This window comes from Lemur catta, chromosome 1, assembly GCF_020740605.2.
Source record: "Lemur catta isolate mLemCat1 chromosome 1, mLemCat1.pri, whole genome shotgun sequence".
NCBI classification, from domain to species: domain Eukaryota; kingdom Metazoa; phylum Chordata; class Mammalia; order Primates; family Lemuridae; genus Lemur; species Lemur catta.
Genome location: NC_059128.1, coordinates 280,990,017 through 281,017,614, shown reverse-complemented (window position 1 = coordinate 281,017,614; position 27,598 = coordinate 280,990,017). Strand labels below are relative to the sequence as shown.

At 46.1% G+C, this 27,598-nt stretch overlaps 1 protein-coding gene across 1 annotated transcript in view; it reads right to left on the bottom strand.

Moving 5' to 3' along the window:
* PCP4 (Purkinje cell protein 4) overlaps window positions 1–27,598 on the bottom strand; it is a 56,289-nt gene that overhangs the window by 3,509 nt on the left and 25,182 nt on the right. The window contains exon 2 of the mRNA XM_045558318.1: window positions 25,636–25,687. Coding sequence (XP_045414274.1) covers window positions 25,636–25,687 — 52 coding nt within the window. The remainder of the gene's footprint in view (window positions 1–25,635; window positions 25,688–27,598) is intronic.

Sequence of the window (27,598 nt, the reverse complement as noted above, 5' to 3'; positions counted from 1 at the left end):
AGGGCAGAGTCGCTGAACATGTCCCCTGTGGTGCACACCCACCTTCAGCCTGCACTGGGTTCTTCACGGAGCAATCACACACTTTCCTTCCCTCTGTCCTTCCCTGGTTTGTCCTCACTGTCCCCCACTAGAGTGTGAGCTCCGCGAGGGCAGGGACTTTGCCCATTCCAGCAGCTGGCACAGGGCCCAGCGCATAGTAGGTGTTCAATTAAATCCATTTACTAACATGGCAGGCAGCAGTTGAGCACCTACTCTCACCTGGAGGACTAGACAAATATGTCACCCTCTGCAGTGACCCCTGAATTCCACTTTGTGGGGTGTTTCCTCGCCCTCACTTCCCCACCGTTGTCACAGAGAGTCTAAAAACAGGCCTCTGTGGAGAGTGACAGGGGTGTTGTGGCAAAGCCACTGTGGGGACAGCCAGAGGGGCACAGCCCACAGATGACACCATGAAGAAGATGGATGACGTGACACGGAGGCGTTATGTGACGGGGCAGAGGCTCAGGAAGTGGTCGGGGCTCGGGGAGAGAGGAGTGACACAGGCGCAGGCGTCCGCAGACACTCAGGGAGGCACAGATGTGCCCCCACCCCACCGAGCCCAGGGCCGTGACCCTATGGGAGCCTGTGGGGACCCAGCAGAGAAGCCCTGGGTGGGCTCAGGCTGCAGCGCAATCCCACTGACACGGGCTGTCACGCCAGGGAGCCCTGGCAACGCCTCGCACAGCACCTGCCACCAACCCTGGCCAGGGAGTAGACAAACGCAGGCCCCACGTCCCACCCTCAGCAGACTCCTCCTGACACTGAGATCTGAGACCCTCCCCGCACCAAACGAGGCGACCTGCAGAAGCCGGGGTGCAGCGTCCAGGTGACAGCCACACCTGGGGATTGCCCCCAACTGCTCTGCGACTTGGGAACGGTTCTCTGCTTCTCTGGTGTTCAGTTTCCTTATCTACAAACTGGAAATGTAAAATCCTCCCAGCATGACGTGAAGATCAGTGCCTTAGTAGGTTAAACTGCAGGCCAGACTGTACCGGGCAGGACGTGGCCAGAGCTGCAGAGGGGCAGGTGTGGTAACGTGGTTCCTCGGCCTCGGGGTCCCTGCGCCTGCTCCGTGCTGAGATTCACGGATCACTGGGCCCTAATTCCGGGAGGATGGGGCACTTTCCATTACGGCTGGCTGCACGGTCAGCATGGGCAGCTGCTTTTGCCGGCTGGTCGCAGCGACGACCCCAGCTCAGCAATAAAAGCTTGAATAATGCAGAAGAGTCTCGCCGTCCCCATAGCTAGGAGGGCACGACCATGCCAGGGACCTTTGCACAGCTCCGCTACCCGGAGAGAGCGGTACATCTAAACTAGTGAAACCGATAAAACCTGTGTCATTGTCATTTCCAGACTACAGTACAACCATTTCTCTTATATTTCCGTTTGTTCCTTCGTAAAGATGTCTGAAGGTTTATATCTGGGCTGGGTGGCCTCTCCCTGACATTTTTATGTAGGATTCTGCTGCCTGAATTGAAAGAACACATTGGCCACCCGGTCCTGATGGTGGCTTTGGTCAGTCTGAGCAAGCAGTGTACTAAACTAAACTGAATGTGGCCTGAGGATGACTCCATGCTCGAGTTCTTACTGAACAAGCTGCAACCGAACTTAGTACGAAAACTAACCGGAAGTGAAATTTAGGAGTCCTGCACAGGAACATCCCAGTGACAAGTAGCTGGGTCTCCGTCAGTTACAGCAGCCACCTCTGTCAGCCGGGGGCGGCCACCTGAGCAAACAGGGCGAAGCACCGGCCGCACCCTGTCAGGCTGTCTCTGTACCTCACTGCCGTTCTCTGTCTATACCCAGCCCCTGCCCGCGTCACAGGCCGGGGTTCTTAGGACCGGTTCTGGTTCTGAGGGCTGCCCAATTCTCAAATCGTTCTTTGCTAAATTGAACTTATCTGAGCCTTTTCTTTTTAACAAAAATATTTCACCAAAACCCTTGGCAAACCGTCCAGGACTATGCAGTTAGTACTTGTGTCTGTCGGGGTTCTGGAACACGACCATTTTCCCCTCTGCATAGACATTCTGAAATTCCCCCGCCGACCACAAGGACAGTCAAGAGGACATTCATGCCAGCAAGCTGGTTTGATGTACGAAGATGGCGATTCCAGTGCCACTGGAGGATGAAGGGAAACCCGACTGCTTGGCCAGGACAGTCCCCATAACCGCAGTGTCCTGTGCACCTGGGTGTGCTGGGATCCCCCAAAAGCCCTTTGGACGTCACCCTACTCTGCCAGCTCCAGCACCTGGAAGACCTCGCCTCAAAGTCTACCAGGCTGGGACGTTGACATGAACTGCTACGTTATCTATCTATTATCCCCCCATCTACCTATCTTCCTGTTTATTGTCTATCTCCCTATGATATTGTGTGCTCTCTCTCCCTCTCCCTCCACCCCTCCTTCCAAAGAGCACAGCTACAAAATGGCTCCAAGCAATGCGGCTTCTCCCCTGAGCAGAAACTTCATAGACCCGCAGGGCCTGACACAGAGCTCTGCCAACGGCCCCAGCAGAACGAAGAAATGATGCTTCCTGAGGCTTGGATGTCTCCTGACTCAGTTCTGCCATGACCTCCCCTAGGAAGCTGCACAGTACACTTCAGGTTTGTGCTTTGCATTAGTCTAGCTATTTCTTATGCCACTTCCCTGAAATACGGCCTTTTCCTTACAGAAACTGGGACAGAAAGTGGCCTCTGCTGTTATGTGATTTATTATGTCATAAGAGAAACGTTCAGATGGCCCGTCTTAAAGATGGAATTGTAATAAGAACCACTCTTCATTGAGCATTAAATAGATCCTCCCTTGTATACTTAAGTGAATTTTCTTTTACAGATCATTTGGTGGGCAAATGTCAGGTAGAGAATCATAAATATAAAAGTAATAAATGCTACCAGTTGAAGACAATCCCAAATGAATATTACCAGTCTCTGATATTGTCATGAAAATCCAAAGGGTAGAAAAATGGTTTGATACATTAATACTAAAATTCCCCTTGCATTCATCTATTCTGATAAACACAGAGTCCAGTATTGGAGTGAAGCTTCTCAAACCAGCCTTGCAGTCCCTCAGCAAATACTTACTGAGTACCAGTATTCGTTTGCTCCTGCTGCCATAACAAAACACCCCAGACCAGGTGGCTTAAACAACAGAAATTTTATGTTTCCACAGTTCTGGAGGCTGGAAGTTAGAGATCAAGGTGTTGGCAGGGCTGGTTCCTCCTGAAGCTTCTGCTAGGCTTGCAGACGGCCGCCTCGCTGCATCCTCACGTGGGGAGACACACGGCCCTCGTGTCTCTCTGTGTCCAGATTTCCCCTTTATTAGGACACTAGTCCTACTGGATGAGGACCCGCCCTGATGGCCTCTTTTAACATTAATCACCTCTTTAAAGATGCTGTCTCCAAAGACAGTCACATTCTGCGTACTGGAGGGCAGGACTTTCATGTATCAATTTGGCAGGGGAGGGCACAATTCAGCCTGTAACAGCACTTACCCTAACTTCTGGGATTTGCAGGCTTTAAAATTGCATTGTATTCTCTGCCTTGCTTCACTTCTGCATCCGGTTATGAGAACGGCGGGAAACATTCATTGTCTATTTTACAAGGACCTCACTCAAGGTCACTTTGTGAATACTGGCTGACAAGATACAGGTCTTGCCCAAATCTTGTGTTCATGCTGCAGGTTGCACTACTTCCTGCTCCTTAGGTGGAGGCCATGTTGACAGGCTTCTGTATGGACCAGCTAATGTGGCTCTGGGGAAAAACATCTCTTAAATGGCCCAAGTCTAAACATGTAATACAGTCAACCAGCCTGCAAAATCTGCTCGTTCACCAGGCATCAGGGAGAACTCACACCAAATCCGTTCACTCGGCAAGTGGGCTGGATTGCTCTGGGGGCCGGGAGAGCACGGCACACGCGAAAGGCTCTGCTCGCAGAAGCAGAAAGGGAAACGCACAAATACGCAACGGAGTTCCAGAGATTCCAAAAGCAAAGACAGTGTGCCTGAGTCCGGGTGGTCAGGCGGGGCCCCTGCAATGGAGACAGCAGGGAGGCAGCACATTCCCAAGGGGAGACTAGAACCTGGCTCCGAGGAAGGAGGGAGGAGGCAAGGGCTCCTCGGGAGGTGAGAAAACGCACTTTCTGAAAAATTATTCCTCAGCTGTGCGTTCACAATCTAAGTGGCAGACTTCGAATAATTAACATAAATTCCTCAGAAATTAACAGACACGAGAAGTCATCCAGGGCATGACAGAGCTATTCATGGATCCTGCAACAGCCCAGATAGGATAAAAAGTCTGCAAGGAAGCCTAACTCAAAAATTCATCATATTAACCCCTACGCTTGGGAAAGGAAACTCCTAAATACGTTTGTTTCCAAGTTGATGACAATGTTAGGCCATTGCCTAGAGGTGCTGGCGATAATTCATGAGCACAGTAGCTTTTAGTTTTAACACACACACAACACACCACACACACACCACATACTACACATACCACATCACACGCACCACACACACCACATATATTCATACACCCCCCACACGCCCCACACACCACACTACACAAACATCACACACACCACACACACATCACACCACATACATCATACCACACGCACACCACACATACACACACACATCATAGACACATACACCCCCATACAGCATACCACACGCACACCCCACACCACATACATTCATACACCCCCCACACGCCCCACACACCACACCACACATACATATCACACCACATACACAAACACACACATCATACTAACCCCACGCACACACCACACAAATGCACAGCACACACAAATACTACACACACATCATATCACACACACAGACACACAACACACACACAAATACATATCACATACACACCTCACACACTCACTCACACAAACACCATGCCACACACACACAAACTGCACATACCACAGTACACACACTCATACACATTACACCACACACACACATCATGGACACATATATGCCCATTCCAACATACCACACACACACACATACATCATAGACACACACACCCCCATACAACACAGCACACACACACCTCATAGCACATACATTCATACACCCCACACTACACACACACACACACCACACCTACATATCACACCACATACACAAACATACATCATACCAAACCCCACACACACACATCACACAAATGCACACCACACACAAATACACACACATACCACACACACAAATACATACCACACAAATACACACCACACACACACAAATACATATCACACGCACACCCCACACACTCACACTCACACAAACACCACAGCACACACACACAAACCACACACACCACAGTACACACACTCATACACATTACACCACACACACATCACAGACACATATATGCCCATTCCAACACACCACACACACACACACACACACACACATACACCACACGCCATACACACATACCACACCCACCACAAACACACACAAATAGGTAAAAGCTTTCATTTACATATGAATAGCTTTCCATATTTTAAGATTTATTTCATAGAAACAAATCACCTCCTAAGGCCTGATCCTGTGATCAGAAATTTGTGCATAAGCAGTAAATTGGGATATAATTGTCCTGAGTGGGAGTTTTCCTTCATTAGGAGTCGAAGCACACAGCGTGCTATAAAAGGACCTACATTTTAGCACGCTGTAAAGAAATAACAGTCATTTAACTTAAGTGTGCCTTGCAAATGGGGCATTTTAACGCCAAGGTCCTTAGAATGTCCTACCTTCTTTCACAGTGTAATATTAACTTTGAAAGAATTAACATCTGTCAGTTGTGTTGGCCTTGATATAATTAAGCTAATTGACACGAGCCCTGCACGCCTGGGCCCTCTTAGCCGGGGTCCCTCCCCCACACCAGGGCCACCCACAGGCCCAGGAGGGCCAGCGTGGGCCCCTGCAGAGGGACCCAAGCCCTCGCCCTTGGTCCCGGGAAGCCAAAGAGGCGGGTGAGAAAAGCAAGTCAGGATTGGAATTTTTATCCCTCACGCCTCAAATAAAGCATCTAGTGTTGGGGAAAAGGGCAATTCCTCCAGAGACAAAATAATAAAAATAAATTTATACACCTAGTACATAATAATGCTGGCAGACAGCATCACATTTTATGAAATGCCAACAAAGAAACAAATAGAATACATTCTTTAAAAAGCTGGGAACAAGGCCTGCAGAGTGCCCCAGCGTCCTCCCACCCAGATCCCGAGCTGGGGTCCCTCCACGTGGGGAGCGCGGGACCCCAGCGAGCCCCCCCCCCCGCTCCTGCCCGCGGGCTCTGTATTATTGAGCGGGGGCCGCTGGTGCGGAGAATTGCAATTTTCCAGGTCTTGGCTAAGAGGCAGAGATTAATGGGCCAGGTCAGGCATTAGCAGGGCCAGGCAAGGGGACTTTCCACATCTACTGTGTTCTCCAAATCAAATAAAAACACAATTCCCGTTTCTTCTGACTCTCCATCTTACACGTTAGTACCTTCTTTGGTACTTACAGCTTTTTCCAAGAGAGAGCAATTCTCTTTTGTCCTAAAATAGAGGTGCTCTGAAACCCACAATCTTCACCTGTTCCAATCGGGTTCTGGTTAGTGCAGAGCCTAATTTGGTCAGCAGAAAGGGACGGTTTACTCGGTGCTCCTCCAGGTCATCTATTTCCAATTATTCTGTTTCTCTGGCTCTCACCTAGACACATCCTGGCTTCTATAAAATGACTGCCCCGCTGCAGCACTAGGTAATCAAATGAGCACAAATCCATGGGAATCGATCACAAAGAATAAGCACTAATGAGATCACGTCTTCCTCCAAGTTCAGAAAGCCGAGGAAGGGAATAAAAAAAGAAGACATAAATATCACGGAAAAAATAATAACTTTTCTACTGGAAAGGCAAAATTCATTCCCAGCTGCACTAGTCTGCTCAGGCTGCTGTAAACATACCACGCACTGGGCAGCTTTGAAAGCAGAAACACAGCCTCTCGCAGATCTGGAGGCTGGGAGTTGAGGTCGAGGTGTGGGCAGGGCTGGTTCCTCCGAGGCCTCTCTCCGTAGCTTGCAGATGGCACATTCTCCTGTGTCCTCACATGGTCGTCCCTCCATGGGTGTTGGTGTCCTAATCTCCTCTTCTTATAAGGACACCAGTTATGTTGGATTAGGGCCGCTCTAATGACCTAATTTCAATTTATTAATAATTGCCTCTGCAAAGGCCCTATCTCCAAATAGGGTCACATTCTGTACAATGAATGTTAGGGCTTCAACATGTGGATTTTGGGGGGATACACAACCCAGCCCATAACACTAGTCAAAATATATACATTTTTAAGAAAAAAATAAAGACAGCGGGGTACGATGAGAAACAGCTTGACTGGGGACAGCTTGACTCTTGCCTTTGTCAGGTTTGCCTTCCTGAGGTTCAAGTCTTTTCCTGGGCTTGCTTTTCTCTAGAGATCTTTTAGCGGGACAAGGAGAGCATGCACACTGCACGGCCCGCGTTGTAAGGTGTGAAGGGCCGTCCCCGATGCAGGGCTCTCTGCCCGGGCTGGCGGCAGGCGGCAGGGCTTGCCCACTGCCCTCCCCTTCCTGCTCCTCCATCTACCACTGAGGCTGAGAACCCGGAGGAAGCGGGTTCCCACGTGTCCTGGGCGTGAAAGTCTGCTGCCCGCGGTGGGTCTGGCCAGGCAGGTGCACCGGCAGCATCTGCGAAGGCAGCAGTGAGCACCGGGGGCGTCAAACACAGGAAGATCCCAACTGGCAAGCCCCAAGGCACTGCGTTTCCCTGGGGCGGCCGTGGTGACATCCCACTGCCCGGCACCCAGTGCCATGTGCCAGGCGGCGTTAGGAGCAGTCGGGGCTTCTGCTAGAAGGGTCCGTCATGTGTTCAGGTATCTTCCATAAGCACTGCTCCTGGCCTGGTGTCATCAGGCCATGTTCTCTGCCTCCCAGAACTTCTTCAAGGCGCCGATGCCCTATAATAAAGCCCCTTCTGCCGCATATAGCAAGAGCAGAGTCCGGTGTCTGCCCCACCACCTCCTATGGTCATGCCCAGTTTACATCAGGGCTGGGGGAGGAGAGGAATGTTATACAAAGAAAAGGGGTGATTCTGTGCTTTTAGGGATCAGACTGAAACTTTCATGTCCTTGGCACAGATGGTACTTCAGCACTTACTGGAGAATAAGTGGAAGGAAAGCGGGTGAATGAGAACACCTCTGGGGGTGAGAAGAGCACACCAGGTATTTCCTTCCACTCTGAACACATGGAAAGAACTGAAATTCCTTCCCCGGAGTCAGCAGCTGCCTGCCCTGACTGCAAACCACAGAAAAGCCACCGTTTGCCCTCCCTCATTCTCTGACAACGAAAGCCTGCTTTAGGCTGACGGGGGAGAGAACAAATGAATCATCCAACATTTCAGAAAAGCCCTCCATGCAAGCTAACCAGCTACGTACATTTCTAAGAAACTCCACAAGCAGAAATGTGTTGTGGCTGAGTCTACTCATTGCCTTAGTTTACCCCTTTTTGCTTAGTTATAAAACCACTGACTTGAGGCTAAGCACATGGTTACCCAAAAAAAAAGTTTCCAGCCTCTTTGCTGTTCCATGGGGCCACATAACTAGGTTCTGTTCAATATGATGTGTGTGGAAAAAAAGAAATCTTAAAATGAAGTGGAAAGACACCCTTTGTTCCTATCTGCTTTATGCTGCTGAAACATAGGTGAAATGGCTGGTGCTCAAGCAGCCACCTTGGGCCATAAGGTGGAGGTCTTATGCCAAGGATGGCAAAACAGTAATACAGTTGCTTGGTGCTCCCTGAAACCACCCTGACTATCCTCAATTATCTACCTCCAGATTCCTTTTATATGAAAGAGAAGTAAACTTCTCTATTGTTTAAGCTCTTCTTATCTGGGGGGTTCAGCTTCTTGTAAATGAGCTCCATCTACTTACATATATGTTACAATCAGTGTATAATTCACCTGGAAACATTTCATTTCAAGCCAATAATAAAAATTCAGAGGCACATCACTGTGCCTTGTATGGGTTCATTTTTTTTTCCCTGAACTACCTGCTTTCTCTTCAGCTACACTCATCCGTCCAATTCCTGATAAAAATAGTCATTTCTTCACAGCATTTAATATACTTTAAAAACCTCAGATTTTTTGTTTATTTGTTTTGTGGTTTTTTTGTTTGTTTGTTTTTTGAGACAGGGTCTCACTCTGTCACCCTGGGCTAGAGTGCAGTGGCATCATCGTAGCTCACTGCAACCTCAAACTCCTGGGCTCAAGCGATCCCCCTGCCTCAGTCTCCCGAGCAGCTGGGACTACAGGCACCACCACGCCCAGCTAATTTTTTCTATTTTTGGTAGAGACAGGACCTTCCTCTTGCTCAGGCTGGTCTCTAACTCCTGACCTCAAGAAATCCTCCAGGCTTGGCCTCCCAGAGTGCTAGGATTACTGATGTGAGCCAACGTGCCTGGCCAGATTTTTTTTACAGAAATATATCCTTTAAATTCAGTAACCTTTGCCAATTGTCACTGTCAGGCTTCCCTGCCCCATGTTCTTTTTCTCCTTATGGGGCATCTGCTTCCAGCTCCATGCCCTTCCCCTTCCAGCTGATAACAGTGCATAGCTTTTCAAGTGCCTGGCAATGCAGGAATAAATGTGAGTGGACACAGCTCCTGGGAAGGGATTTTCTCTAATCAGGCTTTACCCTACTCCCTTCATTTTGCATTAGGCCTATTTATTCCTTCCTTTCGTAGCTTTGCAATCACTGGAGTTTTCTCCTTTCTTTTGCATTACCTGCTTTCACCAGGCATCGAATTGCCCTTTTGGGGGTGTTCACTACCTTCCAGGATTCACTTTTGCCCCTAGTTTCTAACATTCCCATACCAGTTTGAAAAGATTAAACTCTAAAAATTTCGACCCTGCAGAGAATTTCATAAAGTCCCCAGTTTCAAATACAAAGAAAAGTCCAATTCAATCATAATTACAGGGCAATTTTTAACTCAAAGGAACATCAATTAGCCTAATTAATATAAAAACCTGACTTGAACCCATGGAGTTTCTTCTGATTCTCCTCGCCCCGTAACTCTCAGGGGAATTTGACTTTGAGGAGGAAAGGTAGAAGCAGAGCAAATGGACCGCGTTCCAGGACTCGGTGCAGGGAAGGCTGATGAGATCCCCAGAGCTTTGTGAACAGCGTGGAAAGGAAACCGTGGCGTGGCTAGAAACATCATCACATGCACGCCAGAAAGGGGACAACGCTGTTTTCAAAAGTTGGGACTTTGGGCCTTTTTCCCTTGCCTTTGTTCTCTGTGGCACTGCCTGATTTAAAATGCCTTTCTCCGGCAGTGTGTGGGTGTCTGGCTGCCTCCCTGGCACGTGTTGCTGTGCCCTTCTTGGCCCTGGCTGTCACCCAAGCCGCCGGACCACGCTGTCACAGGACACCTTCCCACTCCGGCTCTTGGGCCCTGGGCGTCTAATCCCGGCCGACAGGTGTTGTCCTTTGTGTATTTACAGGGATTACGAGCTTTCCTAAACGCACAAGACTGTTTGGTAAATGAGTCTGTTGTGTATGCAATTTGGCGTTGGGTACAAACCTCTGATTGGCACCTTGAAAGGGGGTCTGTGGGCCAAAGCCAGGGCCAAGTCTATCTTGGAGTAGCTGCAGCCAAGCTGACGAATGCCCGTTACTGCTCAAAATCTCCAACCCAGGACTCCCACCAACCTTGACTCTCCACTCAGCCATGCATCGTGCACCGTTTCTCTCTCCACACTCTTGTGTGTGGACAGAAAACAGAGGAGCAGAAACAGACATCATCATACGCATCTCCGGCTTCCCATGTTTCAGAACACCCTGCGATCATTCCAACATGACCGAGCATTCCGTGTCACAGTGTCCTAGGGTTAGGGATGGATGCTGCCCAGACGTGTGTGCCTGTGTTTGTCAATGTGGATTTATGGATCAACAAAGATGTGTGCTGAGCCCCAGGAACTGCCAGGTGGTGGCAATTAAACTTCACACACTCCCGTTTCCTGACCTGCAGCCACAGTCCTCTGCATCCATTCCCTTGGGATGTTGGAGGGAAGACATACCACTTCTATTGGCTTTGTTAAATGGCACTATCTTAAGCGCTCATGGCCAGGCATTTGCTGATTTGTTGGAAACAGCTATTTAGAGATGGGTCATCTTAAGCTTTGGGCCTTCCTCCCAGGAAGATGGGTTCACACATTTATAAAAGGAGAATAAAATTAAATGCCCAAGAAGGAATAAAATTATGTGGTATTCTGGACTAGTAGCTGAACTACATAGAGTACCCCGGACTCAAAGAGATTAGTTAAGAATAGAGTTTGCGTTTTAGTTTTAAGCAGCAAATAATAACGTTCTGACAACTGCTCCCAAAAAGAAACGGAAATAAGTGCTTTCCCAGGTCGTGAAGCTCCAGACTTCTGTCCTACAGGTGCAGGTGGATGGATACCTGCGCAGAATCCAGATGTGGGCTGCTTAAAGGACCGTTTAACCAAGACCTGTTTCATGCGACACTGTGGCAAGAGAGCAAGGTCCCTGCCCTCTATGGGTGCCATCAAAGCCTCCCCATCCCAAAAGTTCTTACAGACCAAAGATAAAGTGGAGCATTTTTATTTCTTTCAAGAATTCCAAAGACAGAAAGAAATTTCCTCTGTCAGGTGACATGATTGAAAATTATTTGGATTCAAAATAGTTAAAAAAAATAATTTTTCAAAAGACCAACATTGAAACATCACCCCTTGAAGCATTCTAATTACCCACAGAGGTAGTCGAAACATTTCTGTCTGGAGCAGAAATTTAAGCAGTGATAAAATATCCATTTTTGGTGGCAGTAGCTCAAGGGAGCATTAACAGAGGCTGATGTCAAGAAACTGATGGGGAAACCAATTTAGAGAGAGTGTTAGAATAAAAAAAAAAATCTAACATCAGTCTAGTAGAGAAGGGAAGCATCTCCCAGGGGCGGTAACATCTGACCTTTTCTAAAGTCATTTTAAGCTGAACGAAGGAAATATACGACAGGGAGTTCTATTTCACCATCTGTGGATGGCCGGGGTGAACTAATAGGCTGTTTCCAGCTCTGATACGTAATTGGCAAGATTTTATAGTTTTGTTCAAGCTTTGAGGTGTGTGAGCGGAATAAGACTGAACGTTTTATCTACAGGTAGCTTATCATGTCTTCCAAGTCTCTGTCCTATTCTCCCACAGACTAATCTGGCTTATGATTTCAAAATCACAGTTCGACTCCTCCGCACGTGCCGTAGTTTGAGGTGCCAGGAGCTTCAATTTATAGAAAAAGTGATGATTTTTAAAGAAGCAGCTGTAACTCAATATTCAACTGCCATGGGCTGGAGAGAGTGTACCTAGGCAACCTCAGGCACGTCGTCAACAGTGCTGAGCACCGGGTGGCATTGCCTAGGCCCAAAAGATGGTTACAAAGTTTCAGAAGAAAACTGAAATATCTTCTGGTTGCAAAATTGCAGTCACAATTTAATTTCAGGGGTGCCAACTGCTGCCAAAGGAAGGCACCCACTTTTCTTGTGTTTCCATGATGAGTGGAGCATGGCTATCTCACTCGCACTCACCCAGGGGCCAGGCCCTGGCCCAGCCGCCTCCTTGCAAAGCTGAATACACATTACGGGAATGTCCAGGAAATAAGCCCTGTTTCCATGTTTGGCAGTCAGCTAGCTGGAAATGCAGTTTTTCCAGATAAAAGACTGAATTTTCCCATTTTCACCCAATTGGTTAAAATAATTATTTCAAAAACATAACCATTTGTTATCATGTGTTCACAGCCAGTGACAATCCTATTCAGATGTTGTCCACTGTAACTTCTTTCCCCTCCACTGCCTCCACCAAGAAAAATCTTATTTCTCCTCTGGACTCACAGGCAATATTTTTTTGACATGTACAGCAAATAAAATCAAAAGTCAAACATCCTATACTGTCCCAGGAAAGAGACAACCACAGAATCATAAAGTGTCAGAATGAGAAAAGAGCCGAAAGACGGTACCACCCCACAGTGAAGACACTGGGACCCAAAGAGAGGAAACAATTCTCTGCAGGTGGACCAGGAGCAGAAGAGCAAAGCGCAGAGTGGCAGAGACAGAAGAACTCTGGGATTCACCCGAGTGCCACCCCTGCGTGAGCAAACCAAGACTCAGACGTGGTTCACTGACCTGGCCCGCAGGCCAGCAGGTTCAAGACGTTACAGTCAGGGAACAGCTAAAGAGAAAGAAAGAACCTAACAGTGATCAGCTAAAATGCTCATATGCTGGTGGTTAGGAGGCAACACAGTGTCAGCTAATCTATGGAAAAAAACAGCAAAAGTTTGAGACTAAACATCTCTCTATTTCCTTCTGAACTTTCTATGAAACAATTACTGAGCTCAGAGCTAGCTGGGGGGAACATTCAAAGCACATTTCCCAACCAGCAAATGCATTATCATCTACAACAAGCATCTTCATGGGCTGTTTCGGATGGCCTAGACAGCCCATTTTCAAAGCACACTATAAAACCTTCCCCCCGCCTTTTTTAATGGACCAGTGGGAAATTGAATTTTGTCGAGTGCACATCAGTTCAAACTGCCAAAAGGTTTATGTTTGCGTGGAAACATAGACACTCTAAATCTAAGAGAGGTTGGAAGGAGGAAGAATCATCACCTAACTGTGATTAGCACCATTATCGAGGACGGTGCTGTGGGAAATGAGTTTGCCCTCCCACAAAGCTCAGTTCTGTTGCACTGGGATTCTGTAAGCTGGTTGCAACCGGAGAATCTGAGGTAGGAATTGCGTGGCTCACATTGTGCCTTGCCACGAAAGCACCACTCTGACATCCCAGGAGACTTTGCTTTCGAAATGAATGCCAGAACGTGGTTTAATTTTCAATTGTCTTCAGGGTCTGGGATGGTAACATAGTAGAGAGAGAAGAATTGCACTTCAGAAACATTTGAAGAAACCACTTGCCAAGCACAAAAGCTGCAGCAAGCTTCCGTGTCATGTCTTCATAGACTACTCATAGACTACTGGAAGGAGCGTTTTCATAGACATGGTGATGGAGGCCTTATCATCTTCCCATCCCCCTCCTGCCTTGGTCCTCCATCTGGGTCTACCTGATCAATATGTATCGATCATTGGTCTACACATTTGCAGATCCCAAGAGGAAAAAGGAAGTGGCAGCTGGAAGTCTATGACCAGAACCCAAAAGAAGCCCAGTGGGGTTGATAAGAAGAAACACCTACTATTTAGTTGTTCAGAAGAGGGAATATAACTTTCAAGGGAAATATAACTTTTAAAAATGTCATATTAAGTTAAATCTAGTGATATGCAAATAATTAGCCTTCTTGATCACGATGAGAATGAGGGAAAGGACAGGACAGAACAGCAGACTGTGAAGAGAGGCCAGTGCTCAGCCACAGCGGCTAATCTGCTCATGGGGGAAGCAACAGTGAAAGGACAGAACAACAAGCCACAATTCCTGTAAAAAAAATGGTAATAATAATAATAATAAATATTCCTTCCAACCAATGCTGGAAAAAGTGAAGTCTGCAAGTTACTGCATTTTAAATTCAGTGATCCTATCATATTGTTATTATTCTTCCTTCTTGAACTTGCAAAATACAGTTTACATTGAAGGAGCCCTGACCCTCATTTCTTCCCCGTGGTGCAGGAAAGAACAATTCCCCTGGTTGTGTGGCGAAGCAGAGGGATAATATTAAAAGGAGATGTGTTTGATTTAAAGGAGGAGGTGGTCATTTCTCATATTTTTAAACAGCTGATCTTGCAGTCACAAATTTGAAGTTTAATTTAAGGTTATGAAGCTAAAGAATCCAAGAAGTACCTGAATTAAAGCAAATCGGCCCCTTAGTGCCTCTCCATGGGGGTGGAGGCAGATTTAGCCTCTCCTGTCCGACAGGCTGTCTGGGGGGGCTCAGTGCTGCGTGCCCTGCCAGATCACACCTAAAGCCCCAGGCGGGGGCAGCGGCTAGTCCAGCCTCCCAGGGAGCGCCTAGAGCAGCCGATGGTCCCTGCTTCTCCCCACCTTTCCTGGGGGCAGGGGCAGCTGCAGGAGTCATCTAGAGACTCACTCAGTAGGAGCAGAGTCTGGGGCTCCCGGTGGACCCCTGGGAAGGCAGCCTTTCTGGAAGCCTGTGGTACATGGGTGTGTGCCTTCCTGCCCCAGCCACTGAGGTGCCTAACCACACCCCACCCCTGTTTGGTTCCTGGTGGCCCCAAATCCCAGGAGGCTGGAAGCTGCTCTCCATCTCCCTCCTGCTCTGACAAACCTGACTTTCTGAAGAGAACTGCACCTGCTCTGCCCCCCTCCCCCTTCCAGGTGGCCTGGGGTCCGGCAGGTTTCATTCAGACTGGGCGGAGGCACGCACGGCTCTGTACCCACCCTCACCCCCTCTTTCTGGCTGCCTCTCTATTACTTTCCTTCCTCTTTGGCCACCTCCTTTTGCTCCCTTAATGACACCTGAGGATGGATGAGGGGCTCGAACTGTGGGGAACACACATTAACTTTCACGGGGACAGCCTCATCACTCCAGGAGTGTCAAACATGTCGTCTTTAAAAAAGAGATCTGACAGCTTTCTTTCCTTTAGAAATATTAAGCCAGCCAATGACACTGCACAGTTAAAATAAAAGGATGCTATCGGTGGACCACTTTTCCTCCTTTTTCTTTTTGCTGAAACCAATCCAGACTTCACATACAAAAATCATGCCGACTTTGTTTTCACAAAGCTACAATCACGTATAGTATAATAGGCTACATTTTTTTAATTATCAGGGACTAAGAGGGGCACAGGGTGACCCGGCCCATAGGCTCAGTGAGGGACGTGCACTGGCAAGGTCTGAAAAAAGGGCCCTTGATCCAATGCAACATTTCATCTCTCCCCTCTGCAGCTTCACTCTCCACGCTTTCCCACGCTGCTCTGTGGTTTGGTTTGGATTCCCCCAGAGGGTAGCCCTAGAGGTGATCCGATCGAAGGCAGTAAGAGAGGTCTGGGTATTTTACTTCCTTGCCTCCCTCTCTGCCAGGGTTTTCAGATAAAATGTGGAATGTCTAATTAAATTCAAATTTTATGTTACAAAAAATTTTTAGTATAAGTACACGTCCTAAACATTTCAAGGGATATACTCACACTAAAATTTTTTTTAATTTGTTTATCTGAAGTTGAAACTTAAGCGGGCATCCTGTACTTTTATTTGCTGAATCTAGCAATCCTGTAAGTCTCTGCGAAGTTGCCACAGCTCAGCTGTGCCCTTCAACACAGGTAGTTGCCCACCAGGAAGCCCTCTCTGGGGTTCTGGTTCCTCCCCCTCAGGCCCTGCCACCGTCAGTTGCAAATGCAAACTGCCCTGCATCCTGCCCGCACCTTGCAAATAGTCCCTTTGTCGTAAATGCTCCTCAAATTACCCAGCTGGTGTGTGTGCTGCATTCTATCCCAGGACCATGACTGACACTCGTGTCATCACAGACTTCCCACCCTATGCTCCCAGCACTGCTGTCTCCAAACAGTCCATCACCCGCTCTGATTACAGCGTCTAGCACACAGTAGGTGCTTAGTGAATATTTCTTGAATGAATGAAAACGAGAAAAGAAGTTAGAGTCTACACTGTGTTGCAATATCCCTTTTTTGGTTATTACAAGTGCCTAAAGAGACCGTATTCTAACCAGCAAAGAGTAGGAAACAGTCCAGGAGGTACATGAGGGAGGATGGAGTGAGAGGAGAACAGATGGGTTAGCGAGGATGAGAAATCTAGTTATGTTCCAGTTAACTATTGCTGTGGAATGAATTATCCCAAAATTTAACAGCAAGAAACAGAAGAACTCTCTCCGAGTTCTGTGGGTTGACGGACTCAGCTGGGCACTTCTTGCTCGGAGACCCCCTGCAGTTGCAGTCAGGTGGTCCTGGGGCCGGAGCCATCTGAAGGATTCTTCCCCCACACGTCTGGCACCCGGGCTGGGCCAGCTGGCACGTCAGTAGCTGGCTGGACACCTGTCCGTGTGGCTACTCCACGTGGCTAGCTTGAGCGTCCTTGCAGCATGTTGGGTCCAGGGCAGTTGGACTTCTTACATGACAACTGGCTTCCGCCACAGTGAGCCTTCCAGAGAGGGAAGTGGAAGCTTCCAGTTTCTTAAGGCCAGGCACAGAAACTAACACGCACGCCTTCTGCCACATTCTGTTGGTCTGGAGGGTTGCAGGGTCTGTGCAGATGCCAGAGGAGGGGACTTAGAACTCCCTCTCCACACGGCAAAGAATTTGTAGTGGCCTTGAATCCACTACAAGATACGATCCAAAAAAGAGATCATTTAAAATTATAACCAATATATAAAGTGACCAAGGAATTTTAGCCAAACCTATGAAAAAGTAAGGAAAAATAAAAGGAGTAGGGGAGTTTTATGCCCCTCCTTTGGGAAATTAATTAAATTCAAATTAATATTTAACACCAAAAAGTTTCCAATTATCTATCTGCTTAAACCGGGGTAGTAGTTTAGAAGTGCTGGAAAGAAAATGTATTGTGAAATGAATGATATATGCTTTATTTATTTTTATTTTATTTTTTTTTTTTTGAGACAGAGTCTCACTCTGTTTCCTGGGCTAGAGTGAGTGCCGTGGCGTCAGCCTAGCTCACAGCAACCTCAAACTCCTGGGCTCCAGCGATCCTCCTGCCTCAGCCTCCCAAGTAGCTGGGACTACAGGCATGAGCCACCATGCCCGGCTAATTTTTTCTATATATATTTTTAGCTGTCCAAATCATTTCTTTCTATTTTTAGTAGAGACGGGGTCTCGCTCTTGCTCAGGCTGGATCGTTTGAGCTTTATTTTTTTTTAAGCCAAAAGAAAAAGTTTGCGTGTGACACCTTCAGAGACTGGCCTCATGGCCAGGCAACCGGGGCCCACACCTGCCCATGGGACACAAAGCCACAGTGACACCGGCCAGTCTGCTAGGCTAAGCTCCAGCGCAGGACCAGAAAAATCCACTATCACATTTTGAAGTAACTCTTAAAAAGATGATTCAGAGCCAAATCTATTCTCAGCTTGCCTAAAGTAATGAAAATTGGTCTTTCCCTGAAAACAAGGAGAGTCTCATTTAGGGGAGAATGAAGAACCGTACTTAGAGCTAAATAGCACCCGTTTCTTGATTGAATGAATAATCCATGGGATAGAGCCAAATCTTCACAATTAATTAGTATTGATTGGAAACTCCAACTCATTACTGATTAAGAATGCTGGAAGAAACCAATCAATCCGTGAAACGGAATTTACATAAACTCAAAACAGTCCCCAGGCGCCTGCCCCAAAGGAATGTCCTAGACTAGCTGGCAGAGAGTTTTCTTGTGCGACCCCGGAAGACTTCTGCCCTGGGGTCTGTAGTAAGCTCTGCGGTTGCTCTAAGGATGTCCTGGAGACATGGCCAGGGCAGACGGCTTCCTCTCCCCAGTGTGATGTGTGTGGGAGAACAGCTCTAGACTAAGCAAGGGCTCTACTTCCTGAAGACAATTCAGCCCACTCTAGCTACTGAGAACATTCCTTCCCAGGGAGGACTATTAGCATTTCTACATGCTTCGTAATCCCAGATGAACTTCACTAATATGAAACCTACAGATTTAAACCATCTTATCATTTAGTCCAAGCTGAAATTCAGGTTGGTTCTTGCCTCTGAAAAACTACCCACTGTGCAAATTAATTCTATAAATAAGATTATAAGTGTTTCACCTACTTAAAAGAGCAAAATGCTTTCAAGCATGTGAAAAAATATTATTTCCATACAAATAATTGATAACCAGAAGCTGAAACATTCTTATCTCTTAATTGGAGCAGGATTCCAAAGACTAGAATGATCAACATTTTCCTGGTTTAAGTGGGTTCATGGGCATAAAAACATCTTAAAGGGCAATTCCTTTAGCATAATTTATAACTTCAGCTTTTCACTAAGGTACATTGGCCTTCTCCATATGGCGTGGAATAAAATTCTATTTTAGCTGGTCTAAAGTTATCCAGTGTTCAATCTCAAAAAAAAAAAAAAAGGAAAGAAGGAAGGAAGGAAAGGAGAGAAAGAGAAGGAGGATGAAGGAAGGGGAAGAAAGGAGAAGGGAGGGAAAATATGGCTATGCCTGTAAATAAGTACATCACTTTAATGTTTTAATTCTGAAAATTAACGTGGCTGTCACTGTCATTAGTCTGAGATCACATGCATTTGCCAGAGCCTAGTTAACTAAACTGAGATAACGGTGCTGTTGACACTACAGTTTCTGGCGTGGCCAAGCTATAGACCTATTAACCTCATTCTGTTTCATGGGCCCAGACCACCCCCCACCAAAGCTGCCAGTTTATAAACTAGACCCTGGTCAAGAGGGAACTCTGGAGAAAAAGTAAATGGAGACAACCTGGTGTGTTTAGACAGTGGGCCAGGTGACCAAACTATCCTCCTGGTCTATGTGACTTTGGGAAAATTCCCTAGCTTCACGAGGAACCCTGCCTGAGACAGTCTCCTGCCGCACCTGGCAAGGCTGGAGCAAAATCAAAGGGAATATAGTGTGGGAGAGCATTTTTAAACTATGCAAATCCACGTAGAGGCAAAGAATTATAACTAGGGGCGGATATGAATCTCCGCTTCTGCGGACAATGCTTCAAGCACATTTACGCCAAACAGTGATCAGAAGCTTCATGTTCATCCAAGGTGGTACTTGCTCAGTGAAGTTATTGTAACGCTCAAGCTGAAGGGCGAAACAAGCAAAGTCGCTCTTATAACTTAGATTGATGGCACCGAATTCCCTGTCAGCACTAATCCCTAAAATAACCTTCACACAGAATCGACTCTCTTGTCGAACAATATTACCCATTGACCAGGGTTGTTTGGAGACCCTGACGGTTTAAAGGCCTGGCTTAATAATCAATTCCAATTTCGTTCCTTCCCCATCTGGATCAATATCAGAAGCAACTGCGCGTATCCAGCCCTTCCTTCTGGAATATAGATTCTTTAGGGCGTTTGAAGCCAAAAGCACAAAGGACTCTCTCTCCTGAGCTTCAGCTGCTCTTGTTCTGATTTTTTTTTTTCTGGTTACTTCAAATACAGAAAAAGAAGAAGAGAAAGGGCCAAGAGATCCCAGATGGAGAGCAGAGCCGTTTGATTTTCACCTTGAAAGCCTCATGCGTCTCTGGTATTCATAGCAGTGCTCACAGTCCACCAGCACGGCGGATTCTGGGCTCTGTGCAGCTCTCGATTTTATTGCACTAGGAGGAAACAGATTCTGAGCTCTCTGGCCTGGGAAATGCTGCACACCTTAGAGACTGATGGCTTTAGGGAGGTGCTGTTTCCATAGCCAGGTGCCTTCCCATACATGTCGCAGCTCAATACTCTTAAGTTGTCTTTGTCCCTTTTCAAAGAGATTTGTCTTAGCACGGTAAGTTTCCATCTGAACTATTGAGATGGATGCTAAATTGGCATATTTGGTGCTTGGTGTAGGATGCAAGAGTTTCACATCCACCTGGATTCCACACACCTGGACACACCAGCCCACAGGAACAGCAAAAACTTGAATCACAGGCTGCCTGGTTTTCCCTCTCACCATCCTCAAACGCTGATCTGATCACAGCCCATATCTGAAGCAGAACAGAGCTGCATCACTGCTGGCAGCAGGTGCAGACCACGTTCCCTCTGTAGCCTTTCTAGAAATTGCATTTCTTCCTCTCGCCTTCCATCCCAGCCGTCCAGTGCCCAGGAACAAGATCAGCCAAGCAGGCCCGTCTTCCAAAACTGACTTTCCCTCCTGGGTGCGACAATGAGTGCTCAGTCACCCTCCCACCAAGGGGAGGTGACAGGTTAAGTGTATCCCAGGCAAAATCTGCCCAAGTCAGTGCATACGTAGGTCTTGAAAGATCATCGTACATCAAGAACACCAAAAACTACCACTAAAAATTTCCTGTCTACTGGGTGATACAGAGCTAACATGGGGCAGGGTAGGGAATGGTGACAGTGCTTTGGGAATAAATATTTGAATTTTATTTTTTATTTGAAATGTCACGTTCAGTTTAATGGCAGGGTACATATGTATCTGTCTATAAACACAGGTCCTTCTCGGTTAACCTCTCTACCTATTTGATAGCAGAAAAATAAGAAAATTACTCTGTGTGTGTGTGTGTGTGTGTGTGTGTGTGTGTGTGTGTGTGTATGTGTTTCTTCAAAATCAAAAGGTGAGATAAACTTCTACAGTTTGGGGTTTTATTTAAAATTAGGAAAGGAGACTATGCAGTACAACATTTTGTTCACTGTTAGCAATTGTATAATCATATGAAATCAAACTAAATCTTAAGTACTCCTAGAATATCCCCACGCCTACTAGAAACTTCTCAAGCCACACCCTTTCTCCAAAGAAGGGGCACACCTGTGCACGCATCGAGCCAGAGCTTGGGCCAGGCTACTCACAGCTCAAAAAAGCACCATGGCTGCAGAGAGAGTCACGGGTGATTCAGAGTAATACTTTCCTTCGGGGCACTTGGCTACAACCCGGATTTGATGGGAGTCTTTTCTTAAAATCAGGTGTGTTCATATGCTTTCCACCCCCAAAGACAGAGCCTTTTGGAAACAAATGTATCACAGCTCGCTAAGTCAAGAGAAATCCATCCCAGTTTTAGAAATTCAATTTAGTCTGGGTAAGCCTCCAAGCCCTGAAAGTAAGCTCTGTCAGGAGCTTTATTATTCATAAATTTTCCCTTCAGCTTGGAAGTCTCCCAGCAGCCACTCTCCTTCCTCCCAGTATTTTTCTACTTTCCTGTGTCAATAAAGAAATTTAACTTTTGCAGTCTCTCTGAATAACCCACGTCAAGATACAGATCAAGATATACAGCCACAGGGTCGTTTCACAAAAACCTCTTTGGGCTGTGTCCAGCCTGCTAATTTGTGGTGGATAAGCTAGATTCAGATGGTCGGGTCTGTATTTACAAGCATGATTGAATTTAATAAAGCCAGCTAAACCAGATGATGAGATTTGTAACTAGAGCTATAAACTATTGTTTCACTCAAGTAGAAAGTTATATCAAGAAACAAATGAAATCCTTGGCCTAGCTAATCGGATAACAAAGGACATACGTGTAGGAATGAAAATCTCTGAACCATCCAGATGCTGATAAATTTATTTTTTAATTAAAAAAATTATAACCCTAATTTTTTTGAAAAATGTATCTTCTGACCGCAGATGCTACCACAAAGTCTACAGCCAGGGGAACATCTGGTTTGCTGGCTCGTGTGTGCAGAGGTTGGCGTCTTGGGGGAATGAGGACTTCAGGGACATTCTGGGTGGTACAGAGTGTATATATGTCATATTTCATATCAGTAAACGCCATGACAGCAACAACAACAAAAATAAATCTTGGGATTACAGGAAACCCGATTCCCAGACAATGGCAATCTCAAGATAATATTTAACATAACAAAATTGCAGAAGAGCCCAACAATTTAAATACCTTCTGTATGAAGTTCAAAAATACCTGACTTGGATTTTTTGTGATCCAAATAATTTCAAGGCATTCCCACAGACCTTATTCCTTTTATGTTGAATGGAGACCTCAACTAAATTTATAATATTTGGAATGAGAACACTCTGCTTCATGTGGACAACTAATGAAATTTGGGAACATTCATTTTATGATTAAGTGACTGCTATCCAAATGTCATAGCGTTTTGATGTTTTAGACTTCGTATTTCTATTCTCGTGGGTCCTTGCTCCTCCAACACATGTAGACAGCTTCATTTGATATTAACAGGAAATATACATTGTCATAATAGATCACCCCAGATGCCTGTGGTGACAGAGTAAAATAATTTGAACTTCAATGAAATATAAAATGAAATATTAGGTTAAAACAGAAATTCCAAGATGATCTTCACATATCAGGAATTTAAGAATAAAAAATTAAGCGACTTGGATTCTTTAGGAAAATGTCTTTTTGTCTACTTATAGAAGTTTTTACCCTAATCTTTCTTGGGCTGTTCTGGCTTTCATCTTCACTCATTTTTACAGGCAAAAGCCCAAACCTAATATTATAATAAAGTATCATATACAAATATATAGAAGCAGTTTTACCTGAAATTAAATTATAGCATGTTAACAATTTAGATTTATACAGTGCCATTATTCTATAACTATCAAATAATCTCTACTTCCTTTTTTCTACTCAGAAATAAATATCTTTCAATACCTAGAAATATATAATGAAAAGGCTTATTCATACCATCTTGAATTTTTCCATACAATTAACTTTTATATCCCATAAAGGACTGTTTCCACTCGTGTGGACCAGTTTTTGGCTGAAAGAAATTCTATGCCTTTGAAGGGCAGAAAGTAGCCTCATCTGTAATAGCTGATAATTCTGTTTGGTGCAAATCACCGAGCTCATAGGCAGGCTTTGAAGGACCGACAGGATGCCAGGATAAGGCTGAGGTGCAGAGGCATCAAGCTCACGAGACCTAGACCTGGTTCTGCCACCAGCTTGCCTGGTCTTTGGGCTGCAGGCTCCCCAGGCACGACACGGGACTTGCACTAGAGCAGCGGTTCTCAAAGTGCGGACCAAGGACCCTAGGGGCACCCACCTCCTTTGAGGGAGCTCGCAAGATCAAAAACATTTTTGATCTTATACAACACATTATCATCATCATCATCATTATTATAAAAGATATAGTTTGATCTTAAAAGATGCCATTTCCTTTCTTTAACCCCATTCTCTCACGAGAGCACAGTGGAATTTTCCATAGGCTACATGGCAACAGACTGGATGCAGCAGTAGATAGGAAAACCCACCTGGCATCTGCGAAGCCAGATATCACAGAGATCTGCAAGAATGTAAATTACCCCTCTTCACTAAACATTTTTCTGTTTTGGAAAACGTAATTACTTTTCATAAAAAAAAAAATTGTTAGTTATGTTAACATGTAGTAGATTTATTACTTTATTCTTAACGAATTGATAAATAAAACTTTTTTAGAGCTCTCCATTTTAACTTCTAACATGGGAACCCTCAGTAGACAGAACCAACATGAACAAAGTTCTCGGGGGTCTTCGAGAATTTTTGAGAATGGAAAGGAGTGGTGAGAGCGAAGCGTTTGAGAGTTGCCACAGTACAGGATCTCTGAGAAGGTTTGCGACTGTAAACCTCTAGGATTCTAAGCATGTGAGGTTCCACGGGAATGAACTGTGAATGTGCGAACCAGGAAGATCAGTGGTGGCCCACAGTACCCCACACGGGGATGCTCCCCTGTGTCCTACTTCGTTTAAGCAGCTATAATTTTGTTCCTCCCTTTTAAGCTCCATCCTTTGCTCCCTCTTCTGCTTTCTGACCCCCCCTGCCACAACGCACACCCACCCCAACTCACACACGGGGGCAGGAAAAGCCCCAGGCAGCAAAGGAAGCTCCATCCAGCTCTTGAAAGACCTTGTTTCCTTCCTCTGCCCCCACCTCTGATTGAGACACTGTAGGGCACCAACCTCTCTTCTCACTGATATGATGGTCCCTCTACCCCAGGGGTCACCACGCTGACCTTGCCCTATGGGACGGCCCCAAATGGGCAGGAGATACAGAGGAACATTCTTGCACTCGAGTCTTGCTCAGGCCCCAGTTCACACTCACTGCAGAGGTGCCCAAGTGGCTTTCAGGCCCCTAAGGAATTGTTACAGGTGGTATTTGAGGTTGGCATTACCCACAATTTGACTGGTGGGCACTTGCATATATTCCATTCAGTTGGAAACAAGAGTAGTTTTCCACAAGAGAAGAGTTTGTTCTGAGTTGATAAAAAGTTAGAACACCCAGAGTCTAACCTCGCCAGAACTGTCCTGTAGCCCTTGGTGCATACAGCTGGGGACTGTTCATTGCTATGCTTTGTCCTCCATGGCCACTGCTAACATTAGGGACCTGGGGCTTAAACCAGCTCTATTTCCTTCAGGATCTGTGTTCTTCCCGCCCCAGGCCACATCCCAGCCCCAGCACCAGTCCTATTTCCTGACTCATAAAAATAGGACGATCGCTCCTATGATTTAGGGCCAGAGAGGCAGGATGGATGCCCCGTCACAGCCCTCAGCTGTGTGTGCCGGGGCATTGCTGCCGCGACACCCACCAACCCTGCACCTCCCTGGGACCAGCGCTGCTTCTGTGTGCTCCCGAGGGCTGAGGCGAGTTTTTCAGCATCCTTTCAGGAGTTGAGCACTTCACAGTTTTCAAAGCACTTATCTCATTTGATCTCATTTTATCCTCACAACAACTTGGATGATTCTCACCAACCCTAATGAAGAAAGCAGAGAACTATATTTGCACTGTAATTATCATGTTGCCCAAAATGGGAGTCCTCCTCTGGGAGGGAAACCGTTCTTATCACTGCATTTAGCTAGCTCAGTTTTCTTTACGAAACCAGCCTTCAGTGCTCCCTGAGAACTGCTAAACTCCACTGTAAACCGAAGCACAGAGGTATACAGTAAGCAGACTGGGATGGGAGGCAGCACCCACCCCTGCCATGTGCCCAGGGCTCAGAAGGGAAAAACGTGGCTGGACTAGTCACGTCCTCTTACCGTTTTCACCAGATGTCTTGTCTTTTCCATTGGTTGCCCCAGCACCTTGTCGCTAAAGGCATAAAAAAAAAAAAAGAAAGAAATTGTTATCAGGTATATCCAGGATTATTTTTGTCTCTTTCATTGTTTTCAATACCTCTTGCATTGTATTGAGTTCTGTGTTACTTTAGCTCAGATGGTTGAAGCATCTTGCTCATGAGAGCAGGAAGGACCAACCAAGACAAGGATCTACTGCAGCCGGCCAGATTGCTTCACTGGTCCACATCACTTCTGCGTAAACACAGTTCACTTAGCAGCAAAGAAACCAAGACAAAGACTGTTGATGATCAAGCATAACCCCACCGAAAACATGAGGGAAACAGCCAAGAGTCTGTGTCAACTACAAGAAGATCAGAATTTAAACTTTTGTCAGTGATGGCTATTACACTGCTATGTTTCCGTTCTAGTCACTATGTCCAATGTCTTCATTTTAAATTTTTTTTATTTATTTATTTTTTGAGACAAAGTCTTGCTCTGTCACCCCAGCTAAAGTGCAGTGGCATCATCATAGCTCACAGTAACCTCAAACTCCCGGGCTCAAGCAATCCTCCTGCCTCAGCCTCCCGAGTAGCTGGAACTACTGGCACGTGCCACCATGCCTGGCTAATTTTTCTATTTTTAGTAGAGACAGGGTCTTGCTCTTGCTCAGGCTGGTCTCCAACTCCTGAGTTCAAGTGATCCTCCAGCCTTGGCCTCCCAGAGTGCTAGGATTACAGGCATTAACCACTATGCCCAGCCTTAAGTAAATTTTAATCAACTATAAGACTCCTATGTTAATAGAGTTTCTCCTACTGTTGAAATATTTTTTCTGCCATTGTTTATGCCTATCCTGTGAATTTTTATTTTACCAGCATGACTGGAAGTATGAAGAATTCTATGGGTAGACTTGGATCTTTGGGTGAGATTCTCTGGGTGTGAGGTCTGGGGGACTGTGTGAAATGTGTGACATACAAAGCTTGTTTCCTCAAAGCTTAACATGATGTTCAAACTATTCTAGCCCACGGAGAGAGAAGCATTCTCTCAATCCAACTTTTTGGTCATTATCAGAAAATATGCCTATAAAGTCTCTAACTTTCAGGTAAAGAAAATGAGGCAGGTGGGAGCATTCGTCCAACACCTACATCATCTCGGCTCATGCATGGTGGAGGCCTCCTTGCCTTCAGGAATCGCTATGGAGATGTAACCATCTGGGTGGGACCCTGGAAAGGGAGACAGGGCACCAGGCAAGGAAAAAACTACTGCAGGTGACCACACTATGGGAGGAAGGTACCCTCAAAATTCTTGTTTGGGTCCAGGACTAAGAACAATATTATAAAAATAATAATCAGTTCCCTTTGGTGTTCAGTGTTGTCGTGAGAAATTCCCAGATCACTGGTCACCCCTTGATTAATGGCACATGGATCATCTGGGAAAACCTTGCTTCCAAATTCTGGTTAATGCAAGCAAATAGGGTGAATGATAAAGACTTATGTTAACAAAGTTAACCTGCGTGTGCTTATTGCCTTTTGCAGATGATACCCCAAGAGAAGCAAAGTAAAGCCTTTTACATTTTATCAACACCCCTCACCCTCCGCCCTAGCTAAAGTGAAATGATTTAAACCAGATAACACATTTCTTAAATTTAGTAGATTTGCAAGTAAAAATGCCTCCTTCTTCTTGCCTGTCCCTATTTTGATGGCTTCTCTTTTCAGACACAAAGCTGGTAGCCGGCTACACCAGACGGGAATCTTACGGGGCCAAGGAGGCAACAGCCATCCCGGGTGACTGAACTCCTCCAGCATTTGAACCCTGTATCCTTCCCTGCATAATTCATAGAAGGCTCAGCAAAAGCGAAAATTCTATGGAATAAAAGGACCGTGTTTTAGAGTAGAATAAAGTCAAATTAAACGGAATACAAGTGCAAAACAGGCGCAAACACAGCCCC